The 27,895-nt window shown below is 29.2% G+C and overlaps 1 protein-coding gene across 1 annotated transcript in view; it reads right to left on the bottom strand.

Annotated features, from left to right (window-relative positions):
• The window catches only part of LOC133328740 (homeobox protein homothorax), a 176,388-nt gene that overhangs the window by 43,998 nt on the left and 104,495 nt on the right, over positions 1-27,895 (bottom strand). The window contains exon 8 of the mRNA XM_061537287.1: positions 20,655-20,702. Within this exon, the coding sequence (XP_061393271.1) occupies positions 20,655-20,702 (48 nt within the window). The remainder of the gene's footprint in view (positions 1-20,654; positions 20,703-27,895) is intronic.

Raw genomic sequence — 27,895 nt, 5'->3', positions numbered from 1 at the left:
GTAAAGAAGTGGAAATTATACTCCGACGTAATTATGAATAATTCTGTGTTTATAAAAGTTAGAAGATTATAAATTTTTTAATAAAGAAAAAATTTGGTGCCTTCTTTTGGGCAAAAATATCTGTTCGACTTTTTATTAAATAGTAATTAATGTTTTAAATATTTGTTCCATTGGTGCCTACTTTTAGGAGCGAATATTTTTTGGAATATATTTTTTTAATTTTTTTTCTTGGCTTTGTATGAAATATTTTAATGTTCCAGTTTGTATTTTACACACAAACGTTACAAAATATGCTTTATTTGTAATAAATAAAAATGTGGTGCCTACTTTTAGGAAACAACATTTTTTAAAATATTTTTTTTTCGTTTTATTAAATAATTATTAATTTTTTTATTTGTTTATCCAAAGGAAAGTTAAAAGAAATATAAAATTTAATAATAAAAAATGTGGTGCCTACTTTTAGGCTATAATCAAAAAGAATAAAATTTCAAAAATTTTCTAAAAATGTATTTTATTTTTTTGTTTTTTTGTAAACAATTTTTAATATAACTGAAAATTAAAAAAAAATAATAGAGTATTCAAATTATAAATATATATTTGTAATATTATATCCTGTTCCCACACACCCATACCTCACAAACCATTTGGCCAAAGACCTCTTCTCCTTTGTTAATCAAAATGTGTCATGTGTAAATATGTGTGTTCGACTCCTTCCTTTTGCTTTGGACACCAAATAAGTGTCTTGGTGTACAAAGTACACAATGCAACCGGTGGTGTGCGTAATGATCATCAACACCATTAAAGAAAAAAAAATCCACAACAACAAAATACATTGGGTGGGATATATTTTGCCAGGCAAGTGACCAAAGTTCGTTTGTCCCTTCTTTGCCTTCCATTCATTCTTAAATGTTATTATAATATGCATTACTCAAATCAAAAAGGAAGACGCATAAGAAAAGAAGAAACAAAAAATATCCAAATGCATAGCTTGTCTTGTGGAGGAGTTGAAGGTGGATCGCCGGATGACTGTTGTGGTGGTCACTCACTATCATATTCTTATACCATCATCATGGGTGTTTGTATGTACTTTATTTTTTTTTTTGTCATCATGATACCCAAGGTTTTGGTTGTTGTTTTTTGGCGTCTCTCAAGTCACCACAATACAACACCATGCGACAAGTATTATATTATATTAACAACAACAACAACAGCAGCAGTAACAACAAAAAATAAATAACTTAAGAACAACGAAATAATAATATCTTAAAGGTTGATGTGTTGTTATACATAGTGTAACGTTTTCGTATTGCTGTTGTTGTTGCATCCATTCATTTTTTTTCGGCGTAAAAGAATATGTGTGACTAATATAAACATACAAAAGGCAGGCTGGATGGCTGAATGGCTGGCTGGCAGCCGCAACAATATAAGCTAAAATGACAGTTGCGACATGTTTTGCGTAGGCGTCATCAACATCATCAAGCCAGCCAGCGAGCGAGCAACAACATCTCAGAGATTCATATTATTTCGTTTATTGTTTGGCTGGATGAGATCCCCCACCCTCTGCCAAAAAAACAAAGAAACGGGAGATGATCACCAGCATGATGACGACGATGATGCTGCTGCTGATGATGATGGTGTTGATGTGTGCTGGCATCCAGAAAACACACACACATTTTTTTTTTGGGATGTATGTAATTTTTTTAATATATATATATATATATTTAAGCAGATCTTCCTGTATCTTTATGATGATCTTAAAAAACACATTCTTTACAAAAAAATGTGTAGCCAGTCTCTTTGTAAAATGTGTGTAAAATTATATGTTCTTTTTTCTTCTTCTTGATATGTAATTTTTTATTTTTATTATTATTGTTGTTGCTGGTGCTTTTGGGTAGATTGTTGGTTTAAGGTGACAATAAACAACACTTTAAAGACATCAAAACAGCACACTAGTCACTAGTCAGCCAGCGAGTGACAATACCACAAATGTTGGTTGTGTATGGCTGTGTCTGTGTGTATGTATGTATGAAGGTGTCATTTTTGTTAAATTAAAACAATTGTCTTAATTTTGTTGTTGTTATTGTTATTATTTTCGTTGATATCTATACTTTCGGAAAGATGATAGTTTTGTGGAAATAAAACAATACATGAAAACAAAATTTGCCGCCTAGGTTGTTTTGTTGTTGTTCAGAAAAAAAGTGACATGAATAACACCAATAGCAAAATATTGGATTTCATGGAGCAAAATATTGGATTTCATGAATGAAAAAAAAATCTGAATACAAAATTAAAATCAAGATTTTTATAAAATAAATAAAAAAATATAATTTTTAGAGCCTAAATATATGTTGTTGTTATATTATTAAAAAATATGCAATACAAAATTGCAAATATACTAAAAAAGTAAAAAAAAAAACAATCCTAAAAATATGCATTAAAAATATTTATAGAGCCTAAATATATGCTATTTTTTTAAAAATTTTTAAATTTAAAAAATAAAAAAAATCCAAAAAATATGCAATAATTTTTTAAATAGCTTTCAATTAACATGATAATTCTAAAAAAATATATCAATTCTTTTAGATCCCAATTATATATAAAAAAATAATTCCTAAAAATATGCAATACAAATATCTTTGAGCTCTAAAAATATGCTATAATTTTTCAATATTTTAATTCTCCTATCTTTTAAAAATATGCAATAAAATTTTTTTTCAACCTAAATATATAATGGGAAAATTTTATTTTTTAAATTTATTTTTAATTCCCCGTTAAAATATAAAATTTTCAGGAAAAATAATTTTCAAAGAATACTTTAAACCTCCTATAAATATGCTGCAATCCTAGAAATATACTATAATTAAAAAAAATATATGATTTCAATTTTTTTATATCGAATATAAAGCCCTTAAGGAATGCTGAATGAATAAATTATAAAAACTATTATTATTTATGTAAAATCAAATTTTAAAATTATTTTATGACCCCTTAAAATATACTACATTTTTTTAATAACCCTATGAGGTATGCACTAGACTGGTAAAGACTTAAAGACCCTCCATGGGTATTTTGTTCTATCATATCAGTTAAAATTCAAGCATTTATAGGCATATATCAAAAGTTGCAGGCCAATTTTAAGGATATATCAAATTTAGCAACCCAAAAGTATGCTGCATTTTTATCAATCTAAAATTTTATAAATTAATTATATTAGGTTTTTCTTTCCTAACAAATGCTAAATAACAGAAAAAAATTATATTTTCGTATAAAATATTTTTTTAATTTTTTTCAACCCCTAAAAATATGCTACTCTTTTTTTTGAAAAGTAATGCCAAATGTTATACAATGGTCTGCTAAAAAGTAGGAACCCTCCATGGGTATTTTTAATATTTTAAATTTTATTTTTGCCTTAAAAAATATAAAATTATATAAGGTAAAATTAATCCCTAAAAATAGGCAATATTTTTTGTTGAAAAGCAAAATAAATTAATTTCAGTAAACTCGTACTTTACTCTATTTTTTCCCTCTGAGCTAGGTTCTTTTTCATTTCCTTTATTACAAATAATTTCATTCTTTTTTTTCTTCCTCCTGTTCTTCTACCTTTTTTCCTATTTGTGCTGAGCAAGGCGGTTCCTTCCCTGGTCCTTCTAAAACCAGTTAATATTTGTTTTTCTTTTCTTACCTCTGCTCACAAGTAATTTCCGTTTGTATTTCCTATTGATTTCACATGGAAACCAAAATACAACAACAACAACAAGAATAACAAAAGCAATTCCTAAATAAGACACCTAACAAATCAAATGTGCAAAGAAAGAAAATAGAACACCAAAATGAAATGAAAAAATATCACAAAAAATCGAATTTGCCAAAAACACGCCAAACTATTTAGCAAAACATTACCCCTTTTTTGTGGAACTCGAAATCTCTTTAAATTGTTTTTTATATATAGTTTTTATTTTTTGTATTTTGTGTTTGTTCTGGCCATAACGGCTTTTGACTGGTGATTATGGCCCTCCAGAAGAAAAAAACTTTGTGGTTGATTACATTTAAGCTCTGTGGACCGTAAGAGAAGAGGCGAGCCACGAGAAGAACACTTTAATGAAACAATTTATGCTGGATTTAGATTTGCTTCTTTTCTGATTTTTTGATTTAAACCCAGTCAGTCACAAGCCAGTCAATGACCACAATCTCAATATTACACACACTCTGAGACACACACATACTAACTCTCCTGTTAAGCTGCTGTTCTGTTACGTCCGTTTTTGATGATGGTCACGTGACCCTAATAAATCACAGAATTAATGTTACGTGAAATGGTGTCTGCTAAACCGAAAAACTGCATATCTGTATGGATATGTATATATATGTGTATTTGAGTGAATGTGTGAGTGTGTGTGTATTTTTGTTTGTGTGTTAGCCAGGATAATACATCAGCCATTAAGTTTAGAAAGAAGCGTGTAGAAACGTTTGACTGACTTTCGATTTGCCAAAAATCACACAACAGTCATGAAAAAACAACAACAGAAGAGGAAATTAAAAAACGAGATTTGAATGAAATGAGTGAAACGTACACACATGTCCAAATAAAGCCTAAAAGTAGGCACTGGATTTTTTTAATTTCAAATTAAATTTTTTAATTTAATTCAAAAATTTTTTTAAAAAATTTAATTTCAAAATAGGGAACTAAGTACATGATTGTTGTATAAATGAATAACACATGGTTGAAGCCAAAAAGTAGGCACTGAAGGTTTTTTTTTTAATTTTTTCAAATTTAATATATTTTTAAATTAAGAAAGATGAGAGTTTAATGCTCTGGATTTGCTTTTACAACGTTTTTTTAATTTTTTAAATCGATTTCCACATGTTACGCCTAAAAGTAGGCACCTCATTTTTTATTTTCTTATATTAAAAATTCTAATTTTTAATTTTTCAAAATTCCAATTTTTAATTTTTCTTAATTAAATATTCCAATTTTTAATTTTTCTTAATTAAATATTCCAATTTTTAATGTTTCCTAATTAAAAATCTAATCTGGGAGCTAAATCAATGCTCTGGGTAAAGTTTTTATGATTTTATTACATTTGTGGTGAATAATTTTCCACATATGAACCCTAAAAGTAGGCACTGGAATTTGTTTTAATTTTCAAAATTGATTAAATTTTATAAAGAGTACTATTAAATTGTGCTCTAGGATTTTTTTCCTTCGATTTTTCAAATATTAATTATTTTTAAAATAGTTTACAATATGTGAAGCCCAAAAGTAGGCACCAGAAATTTTTATTTCTTTAATTTCAAAATTTATTTAATTGTTTTATTATGATCTTGAAGTTTTTTTTTCGATAATTGGGTGTTTTAGATTATTTTCTTCTAATTTTTCAAATATTAATTATTTTTAAATAATGTTAATCCCAAAAGTAGGCACTAGAAATTTTATTTCTTTAATTTCAAAATCTTCCTAATTGTTTTTTTTAATTTTTTGGTACTCTAGATTTTGTTTCTTCTGATTTTTTAAATATTATTTATTTTTTAAATAGTTTTTTATGTTTAAGACCTAAAAGTAGGACCTCCCAAAATTAAATTTTTTTAATTTCAAAATTTTCAATTGTTTTTTTTTATGATCTTGAAGCTTTTTTTCAATTTTTGGGTGCTCTAGATTTTTTCCTCTGATTTTTTAAATATTAATTCTATTTAAAATGGATTTCCATATGTGAAACCCAAAAGTATGCACTAGAATTTTTTATTTCTTGAACCTCTTTTAATTTTAAGATAGTTTTTGAATTTTTTTTATATTTTTCCTCCTAAAAGTAGGCACTACAATTCAATTTTTATTTTAATTTAAACCATTTTAAATAGTTCTTAATAATTTTTTGTGCTCTAAAATTTTTATTCCAAAAATTTTAAATCAATTTTAATTTTTTAAAATAGTTTTCTTTATGTCCAGCCCAAAAGTATACTTCAGATTTTTTTAATTTTTAATTTTCATTATTTCTTAAATTTTTATTAATTATTTAATTTTTGTTTTTAAATTCTCCTTAACCTCCATGTTTCATTTTCACTATCTTCCCACCCAAAAACAAAACCGCCAATTTTATGGCCTCATATATGTAAAGAGCCGAAAAATATGCTTTTATATGTATGTCTATCTCTTTGTGTGTGTGTGTGTTTGTTTGTGGAGTGTAAACATAAAATGTTTTATACTTCAACTACAATACAACGACAATTTCCTCATTATCGTAAAATTTATTCAAGCAAAATAAATTCATTGGTCGTTAACCTTGACACTGGTTTTTCCTTCCCAAAACACACTCACACACATACACTTACACACTCATATTCATACACTCATTCACAGAGAAACAAAGCGTACGTTAAGGAAAGTGTGTGTGGATGTGTGTCTGTGTTTGGCATGGCATAAGAGTGTGTGATACTACTGGTTATGTCCTTACTTCGGTGTCTGTGTAGCCAGCCACCTCGTTGTAATAATGTGTGTTTAACTATCTCTCGATTGTGATTGTTACCGTATGAACACATACACAGATAGTCATACACATACATACCCAGTTACACTCACTTAATAGTTGTGTTGTGGAAAGTGGATTCTTTTTTTAATTTACAATTATTTTTATATTTGTTTTTTTTTTCGGTAGCCTAGCAAGCGAGTGAACAAAGTAGGTTTGTGTGTGTGTCAGCTCCAAACAGCTCCCGAAGCTCGTAAATGCCTGTTACGAGCAAAATTTGATTTTTATAGTTTTATGGATCGACGCTTAAACTCTACTACACTAGTTGTGTGTGTGTGAGTGGTAAACATAAATGTAGGCCTAAAGTACCATTTAGTGAGTTCAACGAATTGTTGCCCTTCCTCTCCTTTACTACTGGGCTCCCCTTCTCTGTGTGTGTGAGTGCCCTCTACATTGTTGGTCTCTGGGTTAAAAGTGAATATGCGTACACTTTAGCTATCCGAACTACAACATGTAATTAAATTAATTGTTTAAAAATTGTTTTAAATATTTTTTTTTGTTTTTCGGGGTAGCACACACATACACACTCTCGTACAAATTTAAAAAAGTGTGTGTGTGTCGCACACATATACATTTATGCCTTTAAAATTTTGTTGCTCTTTAAAAAATGCTTTTCTGAGTGTCTCGGGTTAAATCCCTAATATAAAATGTAGGCAAAAATTCCTAGAAATTAATTTAGCATACTTTTAGGCTTTGTCTGTCTTATTTGTTAAGTTTTTTTTTTTTTTTTGTAGTCAGCCAACAAACCCAGAAGACAAGACCAGACACATTCTTTTTCTTTGCTATTTGTTTATGCAATTTTGTAATTACTTTTATTTTTTTGCAATTTTTTTTTCATCCTCGAGTCAGCCAGCCAGACATTTGTCTACTTGCAGCAGACACAGTGTCCTTATTCCATAATTAAAAATTGTTGTGTAGCCCAAAAAAAATAAATATAAATATGAATTTTCATACATAAATGAATACATAAGTAAGCAAGGAACTGGTTTTGCAGAAGGTCTCTTCATGCTCCCTCCAAAGAACCAAAATATTATTACAAAAGTCCATAAGAAATGGGAAAGCCAAATACTAACTGCAAAACACGAGACTCGAGACAATATGAAAATAATAATTTTCGTCCATGGCCTACAAGTTTGCAACATCCTCAAAAACAAAACAAAAAAATCCAAAACTGCAAAAACTCATTCATACCACAGGCAATGCAATGCAGACAATTTTTCACACACACACACACATACAGATTCAGCAAGGCTCACAGAAATCCAAAATACAGGAAGAAAAAACATTACAATACATTTTATTGTGATTTTTTTGGATGGTCGGTTTGGTTGGTTGGGTTTCGGTTTTTGGCCTTAAGCATTAAAGCCTTAATGTAGACTTTATAAAACAGCAAAAATTACTAAAAAAAACTCTTACCTACCCAACATAAATCGCTATTATTATTTTTTTCTGGAATACAACAAAAAACCTCCAACAAAGCCCCCTACCTCCCCCTCGATTCTGCTCCACCACACACACAATAAAAAGGGTTGTTATTATTAAAAATGGATATAAGCAAAAGAAATACAAAAATAAAAAAAAAAAAACACAAAAAATATATAAACTTGTAGTAAGGCTTTGAAGTCCTTTGGCGGCTCACCCATACACCCAAATAAAAAATCTCTTTTCTGGTATTTCTACTGTTCTGCTCACATTACAAACCCCACTCCCCAATTGGGGGGTCTCAAATCTCAAAATCATAACAGCGCATGTGTTTTGCCGGTTCTTTGTGCTGCTGCTTCTTCTTCTACTCAGTGTTGTTGTTATTATTATTTTTTCGTTTTCATTTTTTTGTTACGCTTTCAAGTAATACATAAAATTTTATGTACTGATTTACATACACACATATACGAGTATTTGTATATGGATGGATGACTGGTTTTGTGTGTGTGTATGGAAAAAATTGTCGATTCATTTTCCACAAAAAGGACCTGCAAATGTGGGCGGGTGTCGTCGTGTATGTCTGCAACTGGCAGATAACTGTCATAATGTTTGAGCATTTGCTGTGCGAACATATGTATGTATGTAGAGAATCATCATAAAAGTCATTGGGAAATTATAGAGCGATTTTTTTTTTTTTTTGGGAAAAATTTAAAATTTAAGAAATTAAAAAAAATAAATATGATCCGATTTGGATGAAATTTGTTACAAGTCACTTATTTGGCCCAAGGATGAATTCTATTGAAATTCAAGAAAATCGGTTCAGATTTAGATATAGCTCCCATATATATTTTCGACCGATTTAAGGTAAATGGTGCACCAAAGACCCTATATATCTTTCGATTTGCATGAAATTTGGTATAGGGTACTGAATTAGGTGCAGAATGATGTGTGCTAAATTTCGTGAAAATCGATTCAGATTTATATATAGCTCTCATATACATTTTCGTCCGATCTAAGGGAAATGGGGCACCAAAGTCCCTATATATCATTTGATTTGCATGAAATTTGGCATAGAGTACTGAATTCAGTCCACAATGACATGTGCAAAGTTTCGAGAAAATCGGTTCAGATTTATATATAGCTCTCATATATATTTTCGTCCGATCTAAGGTAAATGGGGCTACAAAGTCTATACATATCTTTCGATTTGCATGAAATTTGGCATAGAGTACTGAATTAGGTCCAGAATGATGTGTTCTAAGTTTTGAGAAAATCGGTTCGGATTTATATATAGCTCCCATATATATTTTCGTACGATTTAAGATAAATGGTGCACCAAAGTCCCTATATATCTTTCGATTTGCATGAAATTTGGCATAGGGTACTGTATAAAGTCTACAATGGCATGTGCAAAGTTTCGAGAAAATCGGTTCAGATTTATATATAGCTCACATATATATTCGACCGATTTAATTTAAATTGTGCTCCAATGTACATAAATATTGGCCGATTTGCATAAATTTGGCTAGGGCAATGTACTGAAGGTTTTTATAATTTAAAATTTTGTTTGTCTTTTTCTTGTTAAATAATTTTATGACCGCCCAAAAGTATACACCAAATTCCCAAAAAAACTTTAATTTCTCCTTAAATAAATTTTTAACTCCTTTAAAAACAAATAATTTTTACTTTTATTCAATATTGTTGTACCTTTGTTGTTGTTGTTGTATTGTCATTCCCGCCCAAGTAATGGCCTAAAAGTATGCCTTACATTTTGTTGGTTTTTGCAGCACTATAACCATAAAGTATATAGATATAGCATAAAGTTCGTGTTATTGCACTCATTTACATTGTCTTTTCAGTCAGTACATTTGTCTGACTGTCTGTCTGCCCGGCTGGCTTACTTCCATGGATTTTATTCTGGTGGCATTGGTTTGGAGGAGAACAAAACCGTTTTGTATTAAATACACATATTTGTCAGTGCCATTGTCCTTGTATATGTATGTAGTATGGGCGATATGGTTATGTGTGTGTGTCTGTCTGGCAGGCTCACTGGCTGGCTGGTATGGCAGTACAATTGTGCGAGTCATGTAATTTATGGTCATCTTGACGGTTTTTAGGTTTGTTGCTTTTTTTTGTTGTTGCTTGGTGTCGGCTTATAACTTTTGTCGGCTCTACTCATAAATTTTCAAGGTAAAAACAACAACAAAAAAGTTGTTGTTGTTTGTAACAATAAGGAAAACACTTGTTGCTGGCTTGGAGGCCTGTAAACAAAATTTGTTTTTTTTGAGGACAAATCGATGGTGGAGAAAATTTTGAAATGCATTTTAATTTAAATATGAAAATGGATTTTATTTTAAATTTTCCATTTTAGTTTGTGATCCTTTTCCCTAAAGTCCTAAAAACTTTGTTGAAGCTGGTTTTAAATTTTACATTTTTAATTTTTTTGTATTTTTTTTTCTGCATATCCCCCATCCCCATTCCAAACAACCAACAACAGCTGTCTGTTATGGCATTGGCTGGGCTTAACGTGCTGGGTTTTTGGCTTGCATGAGGGTTTTTTTCGTTTCCTAAACAAAACCTCACACAAACAACTCCTCAACTCAACTAAGCCAACATGTTTTCTAAGCATAGCATGCTTTTAGGGGCATCATGTATTTCTATTCGTTTTTGATTTTTTTTTTTCAAATTTTCCTCCATTATCCTTAGCCATACATGGCAGGCAGCAGGATTTTTTTTCCATCTATATATAAAAAAAAACTCTGTTTTCATCTTTAGTCCTCTTTTACTTCTTATTCTACTTCGTTGACTACTTTTGGTCCCGTATATTTTTTTTTTTGTCCTGAACCTCCTTTTTCTTGGGGTCTTTGTTATTTTTCATGGCATCAGAGGAATAAAAAAGAAACCCAACAACAACAACAAAATAAAATACTATATATTTTCTTCTTTGAATGATTCGATGTTTTTAAGCGCCTGCGTTATATGAAAACCAATAGCATCAAAGCACCCCATTAAATAACGTCATCAGCCAAAAGCTGCTGGCAGCATCAAGCTCATCATCTTCAAGCAGGGTCTTCGTCAGTGGCAGAAGCAGCAGAAGATGAAGCAGCTAACACAAAAAAAAAGTCGAAATTATTATGAACAACATCTCACAAAGGATATTTTTCTTTCATTGACTTTGTTGTTGTTGCTGTCGTTGCCTTCGAGAACAACAGCTGTTGTTGTTTTCATTCGTTTAGAGCGGGTTTTTCAATGCATTTTCCTAGTCGTATCCAAGGAAGGAGGAGGTGGAGTCATTTGCCATTAGCATTAAGTATAGACATAGAATTTGCTTTAAATTGCCACATCGACAATGATTTGTCAATTTTACACATATATATAGCCTAAAAGTAGGCTATATTGTGAATGGAAGCAAAGAATTCTTGGTGTTGTTTTTGTTAAAGTAAGTATATCCTGAATACCGAAGAATGGCAGTAAAGTTATTAATGACTTGCCATTTATTTCATCTGGACTCTTGTGCCAGACTTTTGTGATATGCATAAAAATTAAGGAAGACGAAGAAGAACAACAACCAAAAAGGCTTTAAAGCCTAAATGTAGGCAATTTCCGTTTAAATTATTTTTTTTAAAGAAATAAAATCTTAAAGATTTTGGTAGATTTGTTTGGAGATTATTTTAAATTGTCTATTTGGCTTAGCACATTTTCTTCACGAGATGAGGTATAACTTAAGTTATCAAAATAATGGTGCATACTTTTAGGGGATATAATTTTTTTTGAATTATATTAAAAGGGGGAAAATAAAAACATTCTTGGAAATTTCCTAAAAATCAGTTTTTGAATTAATAATGAAATAAACGAAAGACAAAATAAGAGATTTTGAAAAAAATGTTGCCTACTTTTAGGTTGCTATTTTAATTTATTACCAATTTTTATTATTTTTTTAAAGAGAAAAAAGCAAAGAAATGCTTTCAAATTTTATAAAATTATTGTAAGTTAATAATTTTTTAATGTTTAAATACATTTCTGTGTTGGATTTTTCAATTTTGATTTTTTCCTTTGTTAATAAATGTTATTATACTCATCAAAATATTTTTTGTATTAAAACTGCTGAAATGAAATAAAAAAAATCTAAAATTTGTTGCATACTTTTAGGTTCACTTTGTAATTAATTGTTTATTTTGAATTTTTAATGTAAAAAACAATAAGAAAATATTTTAAAATGTTTTAAAATGATGATCTGAGATAAAAAAATCCATTTTAAATTTTCCAAAATCTTGTGCATACTTTTAGGTTGAAATTTTTATTTTTCCAAATATATGGATTTTGAAGGATTCTAAGGCAAATCAGGACATATATTAGCAAAATAGTTCCATTGTGTATTTTTATAAATTTACACAGAGCATTTTTTGAAATATACCCAAAATCACGCCTAAAAGTAGTCTCTGATATTTTTCTTTTTTTTTTTGCAATTAACTTAAATCTTTAAATCTCTACATTTATTTTTCCAATTCTCTTTCTTATGGTCTTCTTTTTTAATTTATTTTTTAAATTTTTGTTTCAGTTTTTCTTTTCTTGTTGTTGTTGTTTTTTCTGTTTCATGGCAAGGAATGTAAACTATTTTTGTTATTCACAATGCAGCAGCTACTGTCGAGCTTTGCTTTTCTTTCATTTTCCATGGCACAACAACAACAAAAAACGAAATGAAAAACTTTTTTTTGTATGAAAGAATGTTGTTACAACTTAACTGGAAACAAAAAACTGAAGCATAACCTTCTTACTTAAAAAGGAATGTATGGAATATTGTTGCATGAACCGAACAGCAGCAGCTACCTAACCTAAATGGAAAAATAAAAAAGCAACAACTACGAAAAAACAACAAAAGCTTAGTTGCAAAAATACCATTAGCGTTCTTGCACTTTTTGCAAACAAAAAAAGAAAACGAAATATCAAAACCAGAGGAGGAACATATGAAAGAAAATTCAGAGAGGGAAGGAGACTTAAAGGGAAGGGTGCACCAATTTACCATTTGCTTTAAGCACATTGCCTTAACAAAAATACTTTCATTTTGTTATTTTGCTTCTTCCCTAGATTTTTTTTTCTTTTAGCTTTAGTATAAAAGCAATTAAGTTTTTTATAAAAAAATATTTTTTTTCAAACTACAAAATGGAATGCCGGAGAAATTTGATTCCCGAAAAAAATTACTTCCATATATATATATATATATATATATCTAGGAAAAATGTAATAAAGCAAATGGTATTATTAGGTTTTTCTGCTTTCCTACTTCTTCACACGAAGAGGAGGCCCTGCGGAAGGTGATGCGGAAGATGGGGTTACAAAACAATTTTTAAATTTAATTTAAGTCGTCCTCTCTCTCTTTCCCATCCCTAGCATTTTCATCATGCTAGGTTTTATAAAGGCAGTCCATGTATATATATGTATGTTTGTGTATGTGTGTTCCTGTGTCTAAGGAAACTTTTGCAATTTCATGTTTGTGTAAGCACAACAGAATTCCTTAAAATCCAAGCTGTCACAATATATTTTTTGTGCCTGACTGGAAACTTGCATTTCTTCTTCTTGCCGTAGATTCCATCAACGGACGAATAAATGAAAGAAGGAATGAATGAACGAACTAAAAAAGAAGAAATTGAATAGAAAAATCCTTAAGCATAGTTTTTTTTGAGAAAGAAAAGAAAGCATGGCAAATAACTTCATCTAGATTTTTTCTTTTTAGGATGCGTTTTAGTTTTCTTTTTTCCATAAAAAATAAAAAAAGTAGGTATTTCTACTTTGTCAGGCTTCCATTTGTGCAATGGTGTTTTTATACGTATATGTAGTTATGTGTGTGTGTGTAATGTGGTATTTTATTTTTTTCAAGTCTTCTTCTTTTTTTGTTCCGTTTCTTTTGCCACTTCTAAGCCACACACCATTTTCATCTTTGGTTATATTTCAACCAACCAGTCAAATGCTGCGTCAAACACACACTGTCACACACACGTATGCATTTGTACACATATACATTATTGTATGTGGTTACATATATGAAATATGTATTTATATATTATATATATAGAGTTTTATTAAATTGTTTTCTAGTAATTAAAGGAATGCAACAAAAACTGTAGCATACTTTTAGGGGAAATAAAATGAAATAAATTTTAATGGAAATTCATTTAAAATAAATACATTTAAAATTAAAATTAATAAACAAAAATGCATTAATTTATTTTTTATATATTAAAAAAATATTTGAAATATTTTAAAAAATATTTTTTAAAATATTAAAAAATTCATTTTGTATTTAAAAATTATTTTTAATTTAAAAAATTTTTTTATTAAAAAATATTTATTTTAATATTTTAAAAAATATTTTTTATTTGAAAAATATTTTTAATATTTTAAAAATGATTTTTTAAAATTTTAAAAAATATTTTTAATATTTTAAAAAATATTTTTAATTTTTAAAAAAATATTTTTAATATGTATTAATTTATTTTTTATATATATTTTTAAAATTCAATCATTAAAAAAATGCATTTTTTTAAAAAATATTTATTTTAATATTTTAAAGAATATTTTTAATATTTTAAAAAATATTTTTAGTATTTTAAAAATTATTTTTAATACTTTAAAAAATATTTTTAATATTTATTAATTTATTTTTTATATATTTTTAAAATTTATTTATTTTTTGTTTTCCCATAAACCTAACCTCAAATTAGTGGTGTGATGAGGGTATTACCACAATTTGTAACATCTTTCGTTGTTTTTTATGCTGGTCACATACTTTGCCATTTTTTTATTTTTGTATCTTTATTTTGCTATGTATTGCCCTTTTTTGGCCAAATTGTCTTAAGGGATATTAAATTTATGAGGGTGGCTTAAGGTTGTCGGTTGTTGTTTTTTTCTTCTTTGGTATAGGCTTTATCTTGGGAGTTATCTCTGTGTTTTTTTTCGAAGGGAAAATTCCTTTCTGGTTGTTCTACCATAATTTGTCTGTTAAATAATTCATAAAAAGAATTGAATTTTTATTTCCATCTAAATACTTTGCGGTTAAATGGAATACAAAATAAATACTTGGGTTGCTGTATTGCGCAGAATTTTTTTGCTAATATTATCCAGGGATTAACGGCGAAGCTTGTGTCAAATGACAAGGACATAACAAGGGAGGAGTAAAGAAACAGAATTAAAAAAAATAAATAAATTGAAAAAATTTAAAATTGAAAAAAATATTAAATTGAAAAAAAAAATAAAAAAATATTTTTTTTAATTTTTATTTATTTAAAAAAATTTATTTTTTTTTTTTTGTAATATTTTTTCTTTTTAATGAAAAATAATTTTTTTAATTTTCCAAAATCTCATTTAACTATTTAAATATTTCGCCTACTCTTCTATAGCCCCAGAAATGTCAATGACCGCTCGCCACTATTTACACTGTCACTCATAAATAAAAAATATTAATGAAATTAAAAAAAAAATAAAATTTGAAAAAAATAAAAAAAATGTTTTTTTTAAATTTTTATTATTTAAAAAATATATTTTTATTTTTTTTAATATTTTTCCTTTTTAAAAATATTTATTTTTTCATTTTCCAAAGTCTCCTTTAATTATTTAAATATTTCCCAAAAAAATGTCAATGACCGCTCTCAACTATTTACACTGTCACTCATAAATAAAAAATATTAATGAAAACAAAATCTATATTTTTTCCTATGGTCAAGATTTGACTTACTAACCTAGAAAAATATATATACCCACACACATCCATATATACAACAACGAAAATCCGTCATCTATATATGTGTTGCGGCATGGTGATGTATGTTTATATAAACAAAAATATAACTGTAAATGACAGATGTGTGATGTAGACGGGACAATCAACTATAACAGCAACAACTACTACTACAACAGCTTCATGCTTTTAACTGTCAAAAAGCTGTCAAAAAATAGAATATTTTTGCTGCATACAGCGATGATGGTGTTGATGACTATACAACAACATTGTCTAGGCTGGGCAATAACATCAGAACAACAACAACAAATTGCTGCTGTTGACCTCTAAAATACTAAATAGCAGCAGCAACAGCAGGAAACAACATCATTTTTATGACAACCAGGAGGCGGTTCATATTTTTTGTTGTTGTTGTTCCTAGCTTATGGCAAATTGTTGTTTAAAGCTTTAAGTGCACAAACACACAGACACATATGAACAACATGTATTTACAATTTTTTTCTCTCACTCACTCGGACCAACATCCATCCATAACCACTCAACCACAACCGTATGTACATACATACATATATTCTGCCTTATAAAATTCACTCCTGGTCTAGTCTAGTGTCTAAATACTTTGGGGTAGTAGTTCGTTGTTGTTGCTGTTGTTATAGTTGTCTAGTGTAGTGTATTTGACATAATATGTCACTTTCCATTTTGATTAAAATAAATTGAAAGTTGAAACAGAGCAGCAGCAACAACAACAACAAAAAATAAAGGCAGCCTTTAACAACAACAAGAAAAAATTACTATATACAAAGTTAACGAGACATATCAGCAGACTGATGACGCCTAAACGGCGACAATGGCACAACACTGGACTACGACGACAGCCAACTAAGAACGCCGTCGTCTTCGTTGACGTCGATGACAATGATTATTTGATTGCACAGTTTGGGAGACCAGCGCAAAAAAAGTCTCCACTCAACTTAGTTTATTAAGTGTCATTATTGACACATAGTGACAATTAGAATGACAGCTAAAAGTCTACCCAAACATATTGGAAGACATTTTGATGGGGTAATTTATTAATATCCCATGACTGGGTATTCAAAAAAAGAGACGAATAAAAAAAATTATGACAAGATGATCAAAAAAAAAAAAAATGCAAACAATAAAAGTTTACAATAAACTTAAAAAATTTCAGAAGGATGAGAATTTTACTCAAAGTTCAATGACTTTTAAGAGAAAACAAATAAAATAAGAAATTAAGGATTTAACTTGGGAAAATACAAAATAATTAAAAAAAATATATATATATAATTTATTTTTTAAATAATTTTATATAAAAATATATTAGAAAAAATATTTATTTATTTAATAAAAAATGTTTTAATTAAAAAAAAAATTTCTAAAAAATAAAAAAATTTGTATAAGATTATTTTTAATAAAATTATATTATTGAAATTAAAAAAAAATATGTATTTGAATTTCAAATAGCCGCTTTTTAAAAATTCTCTTTTTTAATTTCAAAAACCATTAAAGCCCTTTGCCTCATTACTCTTTAAAATTAGTTCAGGCCCATAAAAGCAACGCGCCATCTTTCGAATACTCTAAATGAAATGTTAAATAAGTCGGAATAGTAGTTTTTTATGATTTTTTGCATATACACATTTTTTTATTACTGCGCCTCATAAATGGTGTTTTATGGCGCAGTTTCAACTCACATTTATGATCGAGGCAAAAAAAAAAAAATTATGTGAAACATTTGTTGTTACCAAAACTATTAAAAAATAATTTTTATGTGCGGCAAGGCACTAAGAATTTTTGCACTTCATTTTTTTCACTAATTCATAGGGAAACCCGCCGAACATCTTACAATGTAAGGGGGAGATTTTTAAAGAAACAAAAAAAATATTTTTTTAGTCTCCAAAAACCTTACAATGTAAGGGAACCTCCCTAAAAAATTTATATAAATTTTAAAAATTTTTTGAGGTCTCCTTCTGTCCCCAAAATCGCCTAAGACTTGAATTTCTCTCACAAATCCACTCTCACTTTCTCTCACAAATCCACTCTCACTTTCTCTCGAGCAACACCAACACAATAAATGGTGTTAACATTTATTTGTCTCATTTTTTTGACATCCAACATTGTTGCTGTTGACAATGTTGCATTGATGTTTGATGCCTAGGTTTTGACCTCTAAAAAAGTGAAGTTTTTGAAAACCAACAACCTAAACTTTAGTGACTAACTGGCATTTTGTCATGTCACTCAGTCAGTGAGCTAATAACTTGCACATTATTAAAAAAAAAACAACATGAAACAAATTTGTTGGTGATGGCGCGTCGTCTAACACACAACAACAACAGCAACAACAACAAAAATGCCACACAATTCTGAAACTTAGTTTTAGAACTCATTCACTCACTCGCTCACTTCAATTGAATACGAAACGGAATGGGTGCTCACAGAAAAAAAAAACTTCGACAACAGAACTCTTTGGCCGGTGCGCAACCAAACACAAGTTTTAAATAATTGTCTGTCAGAACTGTCAAACAAGTCGGCAAATAATAAAATTAATGGCCAACGAAAAGGCAATGCCAGAGCAAATAATACTACACTCCGCTAACACTACTACCGACACAAAAAATACAACAACAAGACTTTTTTGTAATAGTTTTTTTTTCTTTTTTGAATTCTGAATATTGTCCCAAGTTTTGCTGAAAAGCCTTTTGTTGGTATTGTTGTTGTTGTTTGTGGTGGCATGTTCCAATTGGCCGAGTTTCCCAGTTATAGGCCTAGGATTAAAAAATATTTTTTTTTGTAAAACAAAGCTATTTCGAAGGCATTGACCTGATTTTTTTCGCAGTATTTTTTTTTTATTTTTTGTGATAATTTAATTTTTTTTTTAATTTTCATAATTTTTTTAAATGTGTTCAGTGAAAGGATTCAAATATTTCTAGGCCTCAGAAAAAATATTTAGAATTTCCCGAATTTCCCTATTGTGTGTTGCAAACACATTACAACAACAAACAGTCGCAACCAAAAAGCCAACAACAAATGCCAATGACTGCGGCGACCTTAATGACAAATAAAAGTGATATATTTTAACGGGGAGCTTTGAACTCTACATTTGGCATACACGAGAGAGAGAATAGAGAGAGAGAACCAACACAGAGCAAGCATGTATGGCTGCTGGTTTGGTCTTCTTCTTCTGGTAAGACAAGATGAAAAATTATGGCTTTTAATTTTTACCCAAAAAACAAACACACGAAGAGATTTTTGTCAAGGTCATACGCGGCCCCCACACAATCCTTAAAACAATAACAACAACAAAAATATCATTGAGCATAAATAAAAGTAATAAATTTTGGTTGGCAGTTTCAGCACATGTTGCATGCGACTTGTGACAGAAAATGAGTTCGGATGTAAAACAATGGTGTTAACCCCGCCAGAGTTGCAATTTGGAAGGCAATGTCCTCTTCTATTGGTCAACGGTTTTGCATGGTGGCAAAATGATTAATGGACAAAGAGAGAGAGAGGAAGGGAGAGAGAAAAAAAATTGAAAAAATCCCTTTTCTCCTCGAACCTGTCACAAAGCATTGATCTGTTTTCCAATCATTTATGGGCAAGGAGGAGGGTATTGATTAGTTTGTTAAGGCAATCTTAAGCTACTGATGATGTTGAACTTGATGAACTTCTTCTGTCAGCATGTGCTGACATGAACGATCCGCAAAAAGACCGTTAAATAGTCTGGTTGGCCTATAAAATTCATTAAGAAGTTGAAGCAGCAGCATCAAAAAAATTGACTCATTTAATATCTGATAGTTAGAAGTAGTCGAAGCTGCAACCTAAAAGAAGGTGTATACCCTCACGTTTTGGGTATGGAACGGAAACGGTAGCTCGATCGCTTGTACTTTAAAAGCAGAAGCGACAAGCAGCCAGTCAGACAACCATCCATACATCTTTTCAACTATTGCCGATCGATAGCGCACAAAATAACTCATTGATGATGGTGATCAATGAGTTTGGTTAGACGGTCTCATAGTGTCTTTGACATGAAAAGTGCGTCACACAGCCAGTCGTTGGACTACTTGTCCTGGGCCCTTAATATGACGTGGAGGATGACGATGATGAAACCGAAAACTCATTATAGGTGATCATTTAATATTTTTATAATAAGTTATTCGCCCCGGACATGAAGAAGGATCAGGAAGAATTTAGGGCGTTGTTTTATTACAAACCCCCTTTTTGTGTTTGGTTGCGTTTGGCTGCCGAAACGTGATCGATCATTGAACGTGCGGGAGCTGTCCATCAGTCTACACCTGTAGTCTGCGATATTGATGTCATGCCATGAGTTCTAGATGATCGAAAGATGCCAATATTTGCCTGCCTGCCAGCCTTGTCAATATAATTTTTAATTAAAATTTAAAAGTTTTTAATGAATTTTTATCAGATGGGTTGCTTTTTTCGACAGGAATTTTGTGGCATGCAGCTTTTCGAACATGGCTACCCTTTTCTTTAAGAGATATCTCATCTCAGCATATCTTTCAGACTCTCCTCCCTTTAACTCCCCATTATGTCTTGATTTTGTTGTTGTTGTTGTTGTTTTTGCTTTTGCTGTTTAGTTTTAATATTGATTAATGTTCTTTTTGGTCTTTAAAAGCTTTTAATTAATTTATGTGTTGCCAGAAAATGCTACTGTGTTGAGATTCAGATTCTTCTTCTACTTCGTTTTTTTTTCAAGCAGTTACTTTGATTTGCTGAAAGATCTCTTCTTTTTGGGGATAAATATGAATTAATGGAGATTTTTGTGATTTATAGATTTCAGTGGTTTGTTTTGGATATTATTTATAAATATTTTTTATTTTGAATTATTTTTTCAACCTAACCCCAAAACTTTGCTTGCATTTTTTTTTAAATTTTTTTAGGCCATGCAAGTTATATTACAACTTAATATAAAATATTGGTTAATAATGAGGCGATGAAATGTGACTTACCATCATATGTTAGTTCTGTAGGATTTAGTGATGATAAGAACTTACCATCTGGAAAGAGAAAATAAGTAAATTTAAAATTAGTCAAGTTGAAAGAAATTAGAAAAAATACTAAAAAAAAGAAAAAAAAAATTAATATAAAAAATAAAAGATATAAATTATTTTGAATACTTTTTTATAATGTCTATACATTCAGGAAAAATACAAAATTATCAAAAACAATAAAAAATGTTTTCAAATATTAAAAAAAAAATAATAATAATAAAATTTTTTTGATTTAATTTTTTTTTTAAATTGAAAATATATTTTTTTAAAATTCTTCAAAAAATTTTTATGAAATTATTATCATAAAAAATTATCGAAAACAATAAAAAATGTTTTTCAAATATTTAAAAAAAAAATAATAATAATTTTTTTTTGATTTAATTTTTTTTTTAATTAAAAATATATTTTTTTTTAAATTCTTAAAAAAGTTTTTATGAAATTATTATCATTATCAACGTAGAAAAATACAAAATTATCAAAAATATAAAAATTCAGAAAATTTTCACAGCCCATAAAGTAAATGAGAATTATGCACTTTAAGGTAAATACACCAATGACATTGGATGTCATGTTTCCATAATAAAATTGCTTTAAAATGGTTAAAAATTGACATAAAAATATTTGAAGGTGCACAAAGTATATATTTTGACCTAAATATCAATGTTCAATATTTTCGTGGGTTGCTACTTGTATTTTGGGTCCAAACCAAAATTTAAAAATACTTTAAAATTGGAACAAAAAAATATTTATATTATACAAATGTGAATAATATAAGAAAAATAATTATTTTGAATTTTCAGGGGTTGCTGCTTACATTTTGGGACCACGAAAAATCGTTTTTAAAGTATTTCAATTAAAAATTGTGGTTATTTGTTATGAAATATTACTCGACATAAAATCACAAAAAATACAAAATTATGAAAAATCCAAATATATAGAAAATTGTTCTAAGCCACAAAGTCAATGGGAATTTTGCGCCTTGGTGTACTTAAGGCAATGACATTGGATGTTAAGGCTGCTCAATAAAGTAGCTATAAATCGGTTAAGAATAGAGATAAAAAATTTTAATTTTTACTAATGTGCATATTATAAGGAAAGCTTTCATTTGAAATATTTTCGAGGGTTGTTATTTATATTTTGGATCCCAAAAAAATGTTAAGATATATACAAATATATATTCACACATTCAATAACATTTAATGTCATATAATTATCATTGACTTGATGCTTTTTTGTAATTTCATTTTTTTTTTTATTTTTACTTATTTTTTTTTTTTTTAATTTTTGATAATTTCGTATTTTTATTCTGACTGATTCCTTGTAGCTTGGGAGTAATTTATTTATTTTTTTCTTTTTCGCAAAAAAGAAAAAACATTATCACTTCTGTCTGACCTGCCAAAATATACATGAGTTCTTAATAAATCATGATAATTAAACAATTTGAAGACAAGTTCCATCAAACACAAAGCTCCATCATACCAGGTATCAAGTAAACATAATTTTATTGTCATCAACAACATTAACAACTATAAACAACAACAAAAACAGTCACAAAAACTCAAAAAATACAACCATTATTTTTCATCATGAACATCTCGTGCAACTAACCAAACAACAACAAAAAACACCATTGATGCTTAAACTCCACCTAAATATGCGCTTAAATCCCCACAATAAATGTCAACTCTTTTAAAGACAACTTGTCAAATCACAACTCGGTACGCTGCTAAAGAGAAGATGACATCAAACCCCTCTCCCCCACACAGACACAACTCCTTCATTTTGCAAAACACCAAAATTGGTGTTGTATATTTTTATTTCGGTGAGTGTGTGTGTGTGTGTGTTTGGCAGCCAAATAAAGCCTGGCGTATCTTTATAAAAATACCAATTCGCACTTACAAAAGACCAACACCTTCTACCCATATAATAAAAATAAAATCGAAATTGTATTGCAATTCAATGTGGAAATGTTTAGCAAAAAGGGGGTTTGAAGGGGGCGAAGCACCACTTGAAATAAAAATAATACGATTTTAATAAAAACACCAAAAACAAAAAAACAAAAGGTCTGGCAAACTATAAAACTCATCAACGCCAACCACCATGAAGAAAAATTGAAGGATACCCGTGTGGTACTCCTTGGGAAACCAACCAAGTCAGTCAGCCATCCAGCCAACCAACCAAACCATTGAAACGTGCTGCTGCTGCAACAAAATAATGTGGCACACAATTAAATTCAAAAAATGAGTTAACAGCCAGACAGACAGCCAGTAGCTCTAAAATGTGTACATTCATGAGCATAGTCGATCTTTTAGCAAATGTACTTTTGTTGTTGTTGTTCCTTTTATTTTATTTTTTTCGAAAAACGCCCATATAAGGTCCATTTCGATTTATTTATCACCTGTCGTCCAAAATTGCAAATTTTGCTCAAGTACTTTTGGGTTGTAATACAGCAGCAGCAGCCATGTGAGCAACAAAACTGCATGGAACGAACTCCCTGCTTTTTTCGGAGTGTAGAAACATTTGTATGCTGTTTTGTTTTGCAATCTCACGTGGAGTTGTTGTTTTTCTGTTTTTGAGCCAAAGACGACATTGTCATTGTCTGCTCAAGCAATTAACCAAAAAAATATATAAATTTTTTGCTTAAGGGAAGCTTTCAGCTACGTTGTGGTCTCCAGCAGCAACAACAACCATAGTTGTTATATGCTACAACAATTTAGCCTTAGGTGCCACAAAATTTTGGCATAATTACTTTTATGTGAATGGCAGGGAAATTAACAAAAAAAAAAAAAAAAAAAAAATACGAAACCGAACTGAAGTCCAATGGTCAGAAATAAATTATGGAGTTTTATTTTTTGGGTTTTGAAGGGGGGAGGGAGAATAAAAACGTAATTGAAAATTAGCTTTCAGGGATTTGAAAATGATGAAGACGAAGATGACTTTGAAAAGTAATTAAAAATATTGATTTGAAATGGATGGATAAAAAATCAATTATTTGATTTTTTTTTATTAAAAAAGTTAATTTTTTCGGACCAAATATATATAGCAATCCTTGGGAAAATTTAAAATTTTTATTGACCTTATAAAATATAGATCACATAATTTGAAAAATTAGTTTTTTTCACTTTTTAGCTATTTTAAAATTTTTATTGGGATGCAAAATATAAGTGGCAACCCTCGAAAATATCTAAAATTTTTATTGCCCTAATCAAATATAAATTACATAATTTTAAATATTTTTATCCTAATTTTTCATATATTTAAAGACGATTTATTTTGTAACCTTGACATCCAGTGTCACTTCCATCCGTATTCTAAGGCATTGGAATTCTCATTGACTTAAGTGGTATGGAACATTTTCAATATAATTTTGTATTTTTTCTAAGGTCATGTGGATTACTTTTTTTTAAATATTTTTACCTCTCTTTTTAGCAATTTTAAATTTATTTACATTGCTAAATTTTTATTTCGCTTTTTAGCTATTTTTTTATTGGGACCCAAAATATACATAGCAACTCTCGAAAATATTTAAAATTATTATTTCCCTTGTAAAATATACATTGCATAATTTTAAATATTTTTTATCTTCATTTTTCATCAATTTAAAACCGTTTTATTTTGTAGCTTTGCTATCCATTGTCACTTCCTTCGCTACTATAAAGCATATAATTCTCATTGACTTTGTGGGCATGGAAATGTTTCAATATTTTTCGTCATTGAATTATTTTGTATTTTTGCTAAGGTCATGTGGATTATTTTTTATAACTGTTTGTGTTTACATTGCTAAATTAAAAAAAATATATATTTTTCTTGTTAGCTATTTTAAATTTTTTAGTGGGATCCAAAATATACATGACAACCCTCGAACATATTCTAAATGACCATTTATTCTATAAAATACACATTACATAATTTTAAATATTTTTTATTGTAATTTTTCATCTATTTAAAGCCGATTTATTGATAAGCTCAACATTCATTGTCACTTCCTCCCGTGTTCTAAGGCACATAATTCTCATTGACTTTGTGGTCTTGTAGAATTTTCAATGTTTTTTGATATTTGATAATTTTGTATTTTTGCTAAGGTCATGGGAATTGCAAATAAATAATTTAAAAAATAAATAAAATTCAACATCCATATTTTTCCAATTTTTTATTCAAAAAAATTTTTTTCAAATTTTTTTTTCAAAAAAAAATTTTTTTTATTTAATTTTTTTCTTTATAAAAATTAAATTCTTTCTCTGTGATCACTTAAATTTGAAATTAATTTCATATGTTCGATTTGCGCTCAACCATGTCGTCGTTGACAACAACCAAACATTTTGCTTTTGCCATTGTTCTTGTTGCTGTTGTTTTTGTTATTTGTATAAATATTTAATTATATCTATTTTATATCTTAATTAATGGTGACACTTTTTTGTTAAATGTTTATCGTTAATTGCATTAAAAACAAAATCGAAAAAAGTGAAATAAATGGGATTGGACCGGCAAACAACAACAAAGCAAACAAAAATTGGGTGAGTGAGTGGAGGGAAAACCAAATCTAATGTATTTGGTTTTTTCGAAACAAAACAAATTTACATTTTATTTTTTTATTTTTTGAAAAAAAAAAATTAAATTAAATATTTGATATGGAATACATTTGTAGTAAAAATTTGTTGTTTTTTGTGCATAAATTATTTTCCATTTTTTCTGTGGCGGCCTAAAATTTTTTTAATGTATGCATTAGTTAGTTGCTGTTGTTGTTTTTTTTTTTTACTAAATTGTTTAAAGTGCAACACAATGTTTTTGATTCTTGGACTGCTGCGGTTATCAATATTGGGTTTAAATTGAGTTTGTATATATGTGTGAATGTGTGTGTGAGTGCTCAGAGTGCTTCCAATAAACTCAATACCCAAAACCGAAATAAGAAAACCGGACCATTTCATAAGTAAATTTACATGTTCCTTTTTTCCGTAGCGAGATAAAGTTAAGAGTCTACCTTAGGCTTTACAGGGTATGGCTATGGATGCAGATGATGATGCGAATGATGGGCCCATGGAAATGGCACACACAAATGCTTAAACAGGAAAGCATAATTTATTGATAAATATATTTTTTTGCTCTGCTGCATCTTCTTTGGCTTTGTAACTACTTAAAGTTTGAAGAAGTGCAGGCCAGAAAAAAATCGGAACTTTAAGTGATAATTTTTTTCACAACAAATGCATTAACTGTAGGTATTTTCAATTTTTAGCCATATTTATTCCCTTTTTTCGAAACTAAACTAATTATCATTTGAAATTCCAGCAACAACAACAATGATGACCATTACTTAAGCATTTCATGTTATGGTAATACACTTAAATTCTTTGTCTCTTAAAAACAAAGGTGTATAGATGGATATACATATGTATGTTTGTATGTTGCTATGTAACATTTGCTTTTAACATCATTATCAGAGGCCAGGCATTAGTCCGGGACCATAGGTGTGTATATTCGTGTGTTTGAGTGTAAGGCTTCTTAACTTAAAAAGCTTTATCGCGGCTTTATGTTTCAAAGCGAAAAAAGCCAGGTCTTTGAAGAGCTAGGCTGGCCTGGCCTGTTCTGCCCTGCAGATGATGATGACGATGATGATGGCCAAAGCTCAAGACCACTCACTCACTCACTGTATATGAATTAAAAACAAGTTTTCAAACTCATTTTCTTAACTTGGCTTAAAATGATTCTGATTTCAACGTTTTCTTCATTTTTTGTTGTTGGTTGGTGTGTGTCAAGAGACATGCTTGCTTGGTGTGTAGCGTTTTTAGCCTTTTTGATTAGGTGATCATCGTAACGCATCACATGCCATGTTCTCTTGTGGCTCTGGTGGTGTTGTTGTCATCAGGCCGGCCAGCCAGCAAGCCAGACCAAGTCCTCTTAGCACCCCAAGCTGCAAATGTTTTTTTTTCTTCTGATTTTGGTTCTTCTTGGTTTCTACAACTAAACTTATTATCATTTGTGGCCAAGAAGGCATATACCGAAAATGCCTTTAGAGGCTGGTGATGATTTTTTTTCTTTCTGTCCGTATGCTTGGTTGGTCAATCATTGCTCTCCACACACTACTACACATACTTCCCTCAAAATGTATTTTAAATATGCAAAATAGTTTAAAGGCTCTTTTCTTCATTTTCGTTTTTTTTTATTTTTTTTTTTAGTTTAACATATTCGATCAAGCTGATCTCGCCCTCAAGTTCTACTTTGTTTTTAATGTTTTTGTTGTTGTGGAGTTTTTTTTTGTATTTTTTGAAGTAGAAAATGTGGTTGTGGCATTACTCCATTATATCTCATTATCGCCTAAAGCGTATAAATTATGTTGATGGGATTTCTGCTGGTCTTCTTTTTTCATGGATTTCAATTTTAGAGTATATGGAGATTGGTTTTGAAAAAAAAAATCAAACAAAAAAAATGCCGGGATCAGAGGAAAATTTTTTTAACATCCAATATTATTTGAGTATAAACAATTTTTAATAAAAAAATATTTGTTTAAAAAAAAAAAATTTTTTTTAAAAATCCAAAAAATATGAAAATTCAATTTTATGTATTTTTTTAGTATCCACACAACGTCAGAAAAAATACAAAATTATCAAATACTAAGAAATATTAAAATTTTTCAGAACCCATAAAGTCAATGAGAATTATGTGCCTTAGGATAACTGAGGAAGTGATGATGGCCATGGTTGCCCAATAAAATTGTTTTAAATTAATGAAAAATTATAATAAAAAATATTTTAAAATATCTAATGTATATTTTATAAGGGAAATTATAATTTTTAACATGTTCGAGGGTTTCTATGTATATTTTGGTTCCTAAATAAAATTGTTAAAATTTAGAAAAAATAAGTTAACCCCTGTCATACCTTTAGTTTTCATTCCCTTACCTAAAAAAATTGTTCCTACAAAGGAATAAAAATTCCGGTACCATGTCGTCTACAACAACAACAATGTTGCATTCAATCTCACAACAAACATTATTGTGATCAAATTGTTTTGGGTCTCAAAAAAAAAAAAAAAAATTCCAAGTAGATGGATGGTTGGGCTGGCTGGTATGGCAATAGATGTACCCCAACAGACAATAGTCGAGAAAGACAACAAGTCAACATGGCCAGGCAGCCAATCAAGCAACCAACCAGCCAGCCTGCCATCCAAACCGAACCTAAACTGTGCACATAGCGGACATGTTTTAA

The sequence above is a fragment of the Musca vetustissima genome, unplaced genomic scaffold (assembly GCF_032173495.1).
Source record: "Musca vetustissima isolate MV318-11 ecotype Yass unplaced genomic scaffold, APGP_CSIRO_Mvet_v1 utg5850, whole genome shotgun sequence".
Taxonomy (NCBI): Eukaryota; Metazoa; Arthropoda; class Insecta; order Diptera; family Muscidae; genus Musca; species Musca vetustissima.
Note: the sequence above shows the minus strand (reverse complement) of the source record. Positions and strands in the feature narration are given on the sequence as shown.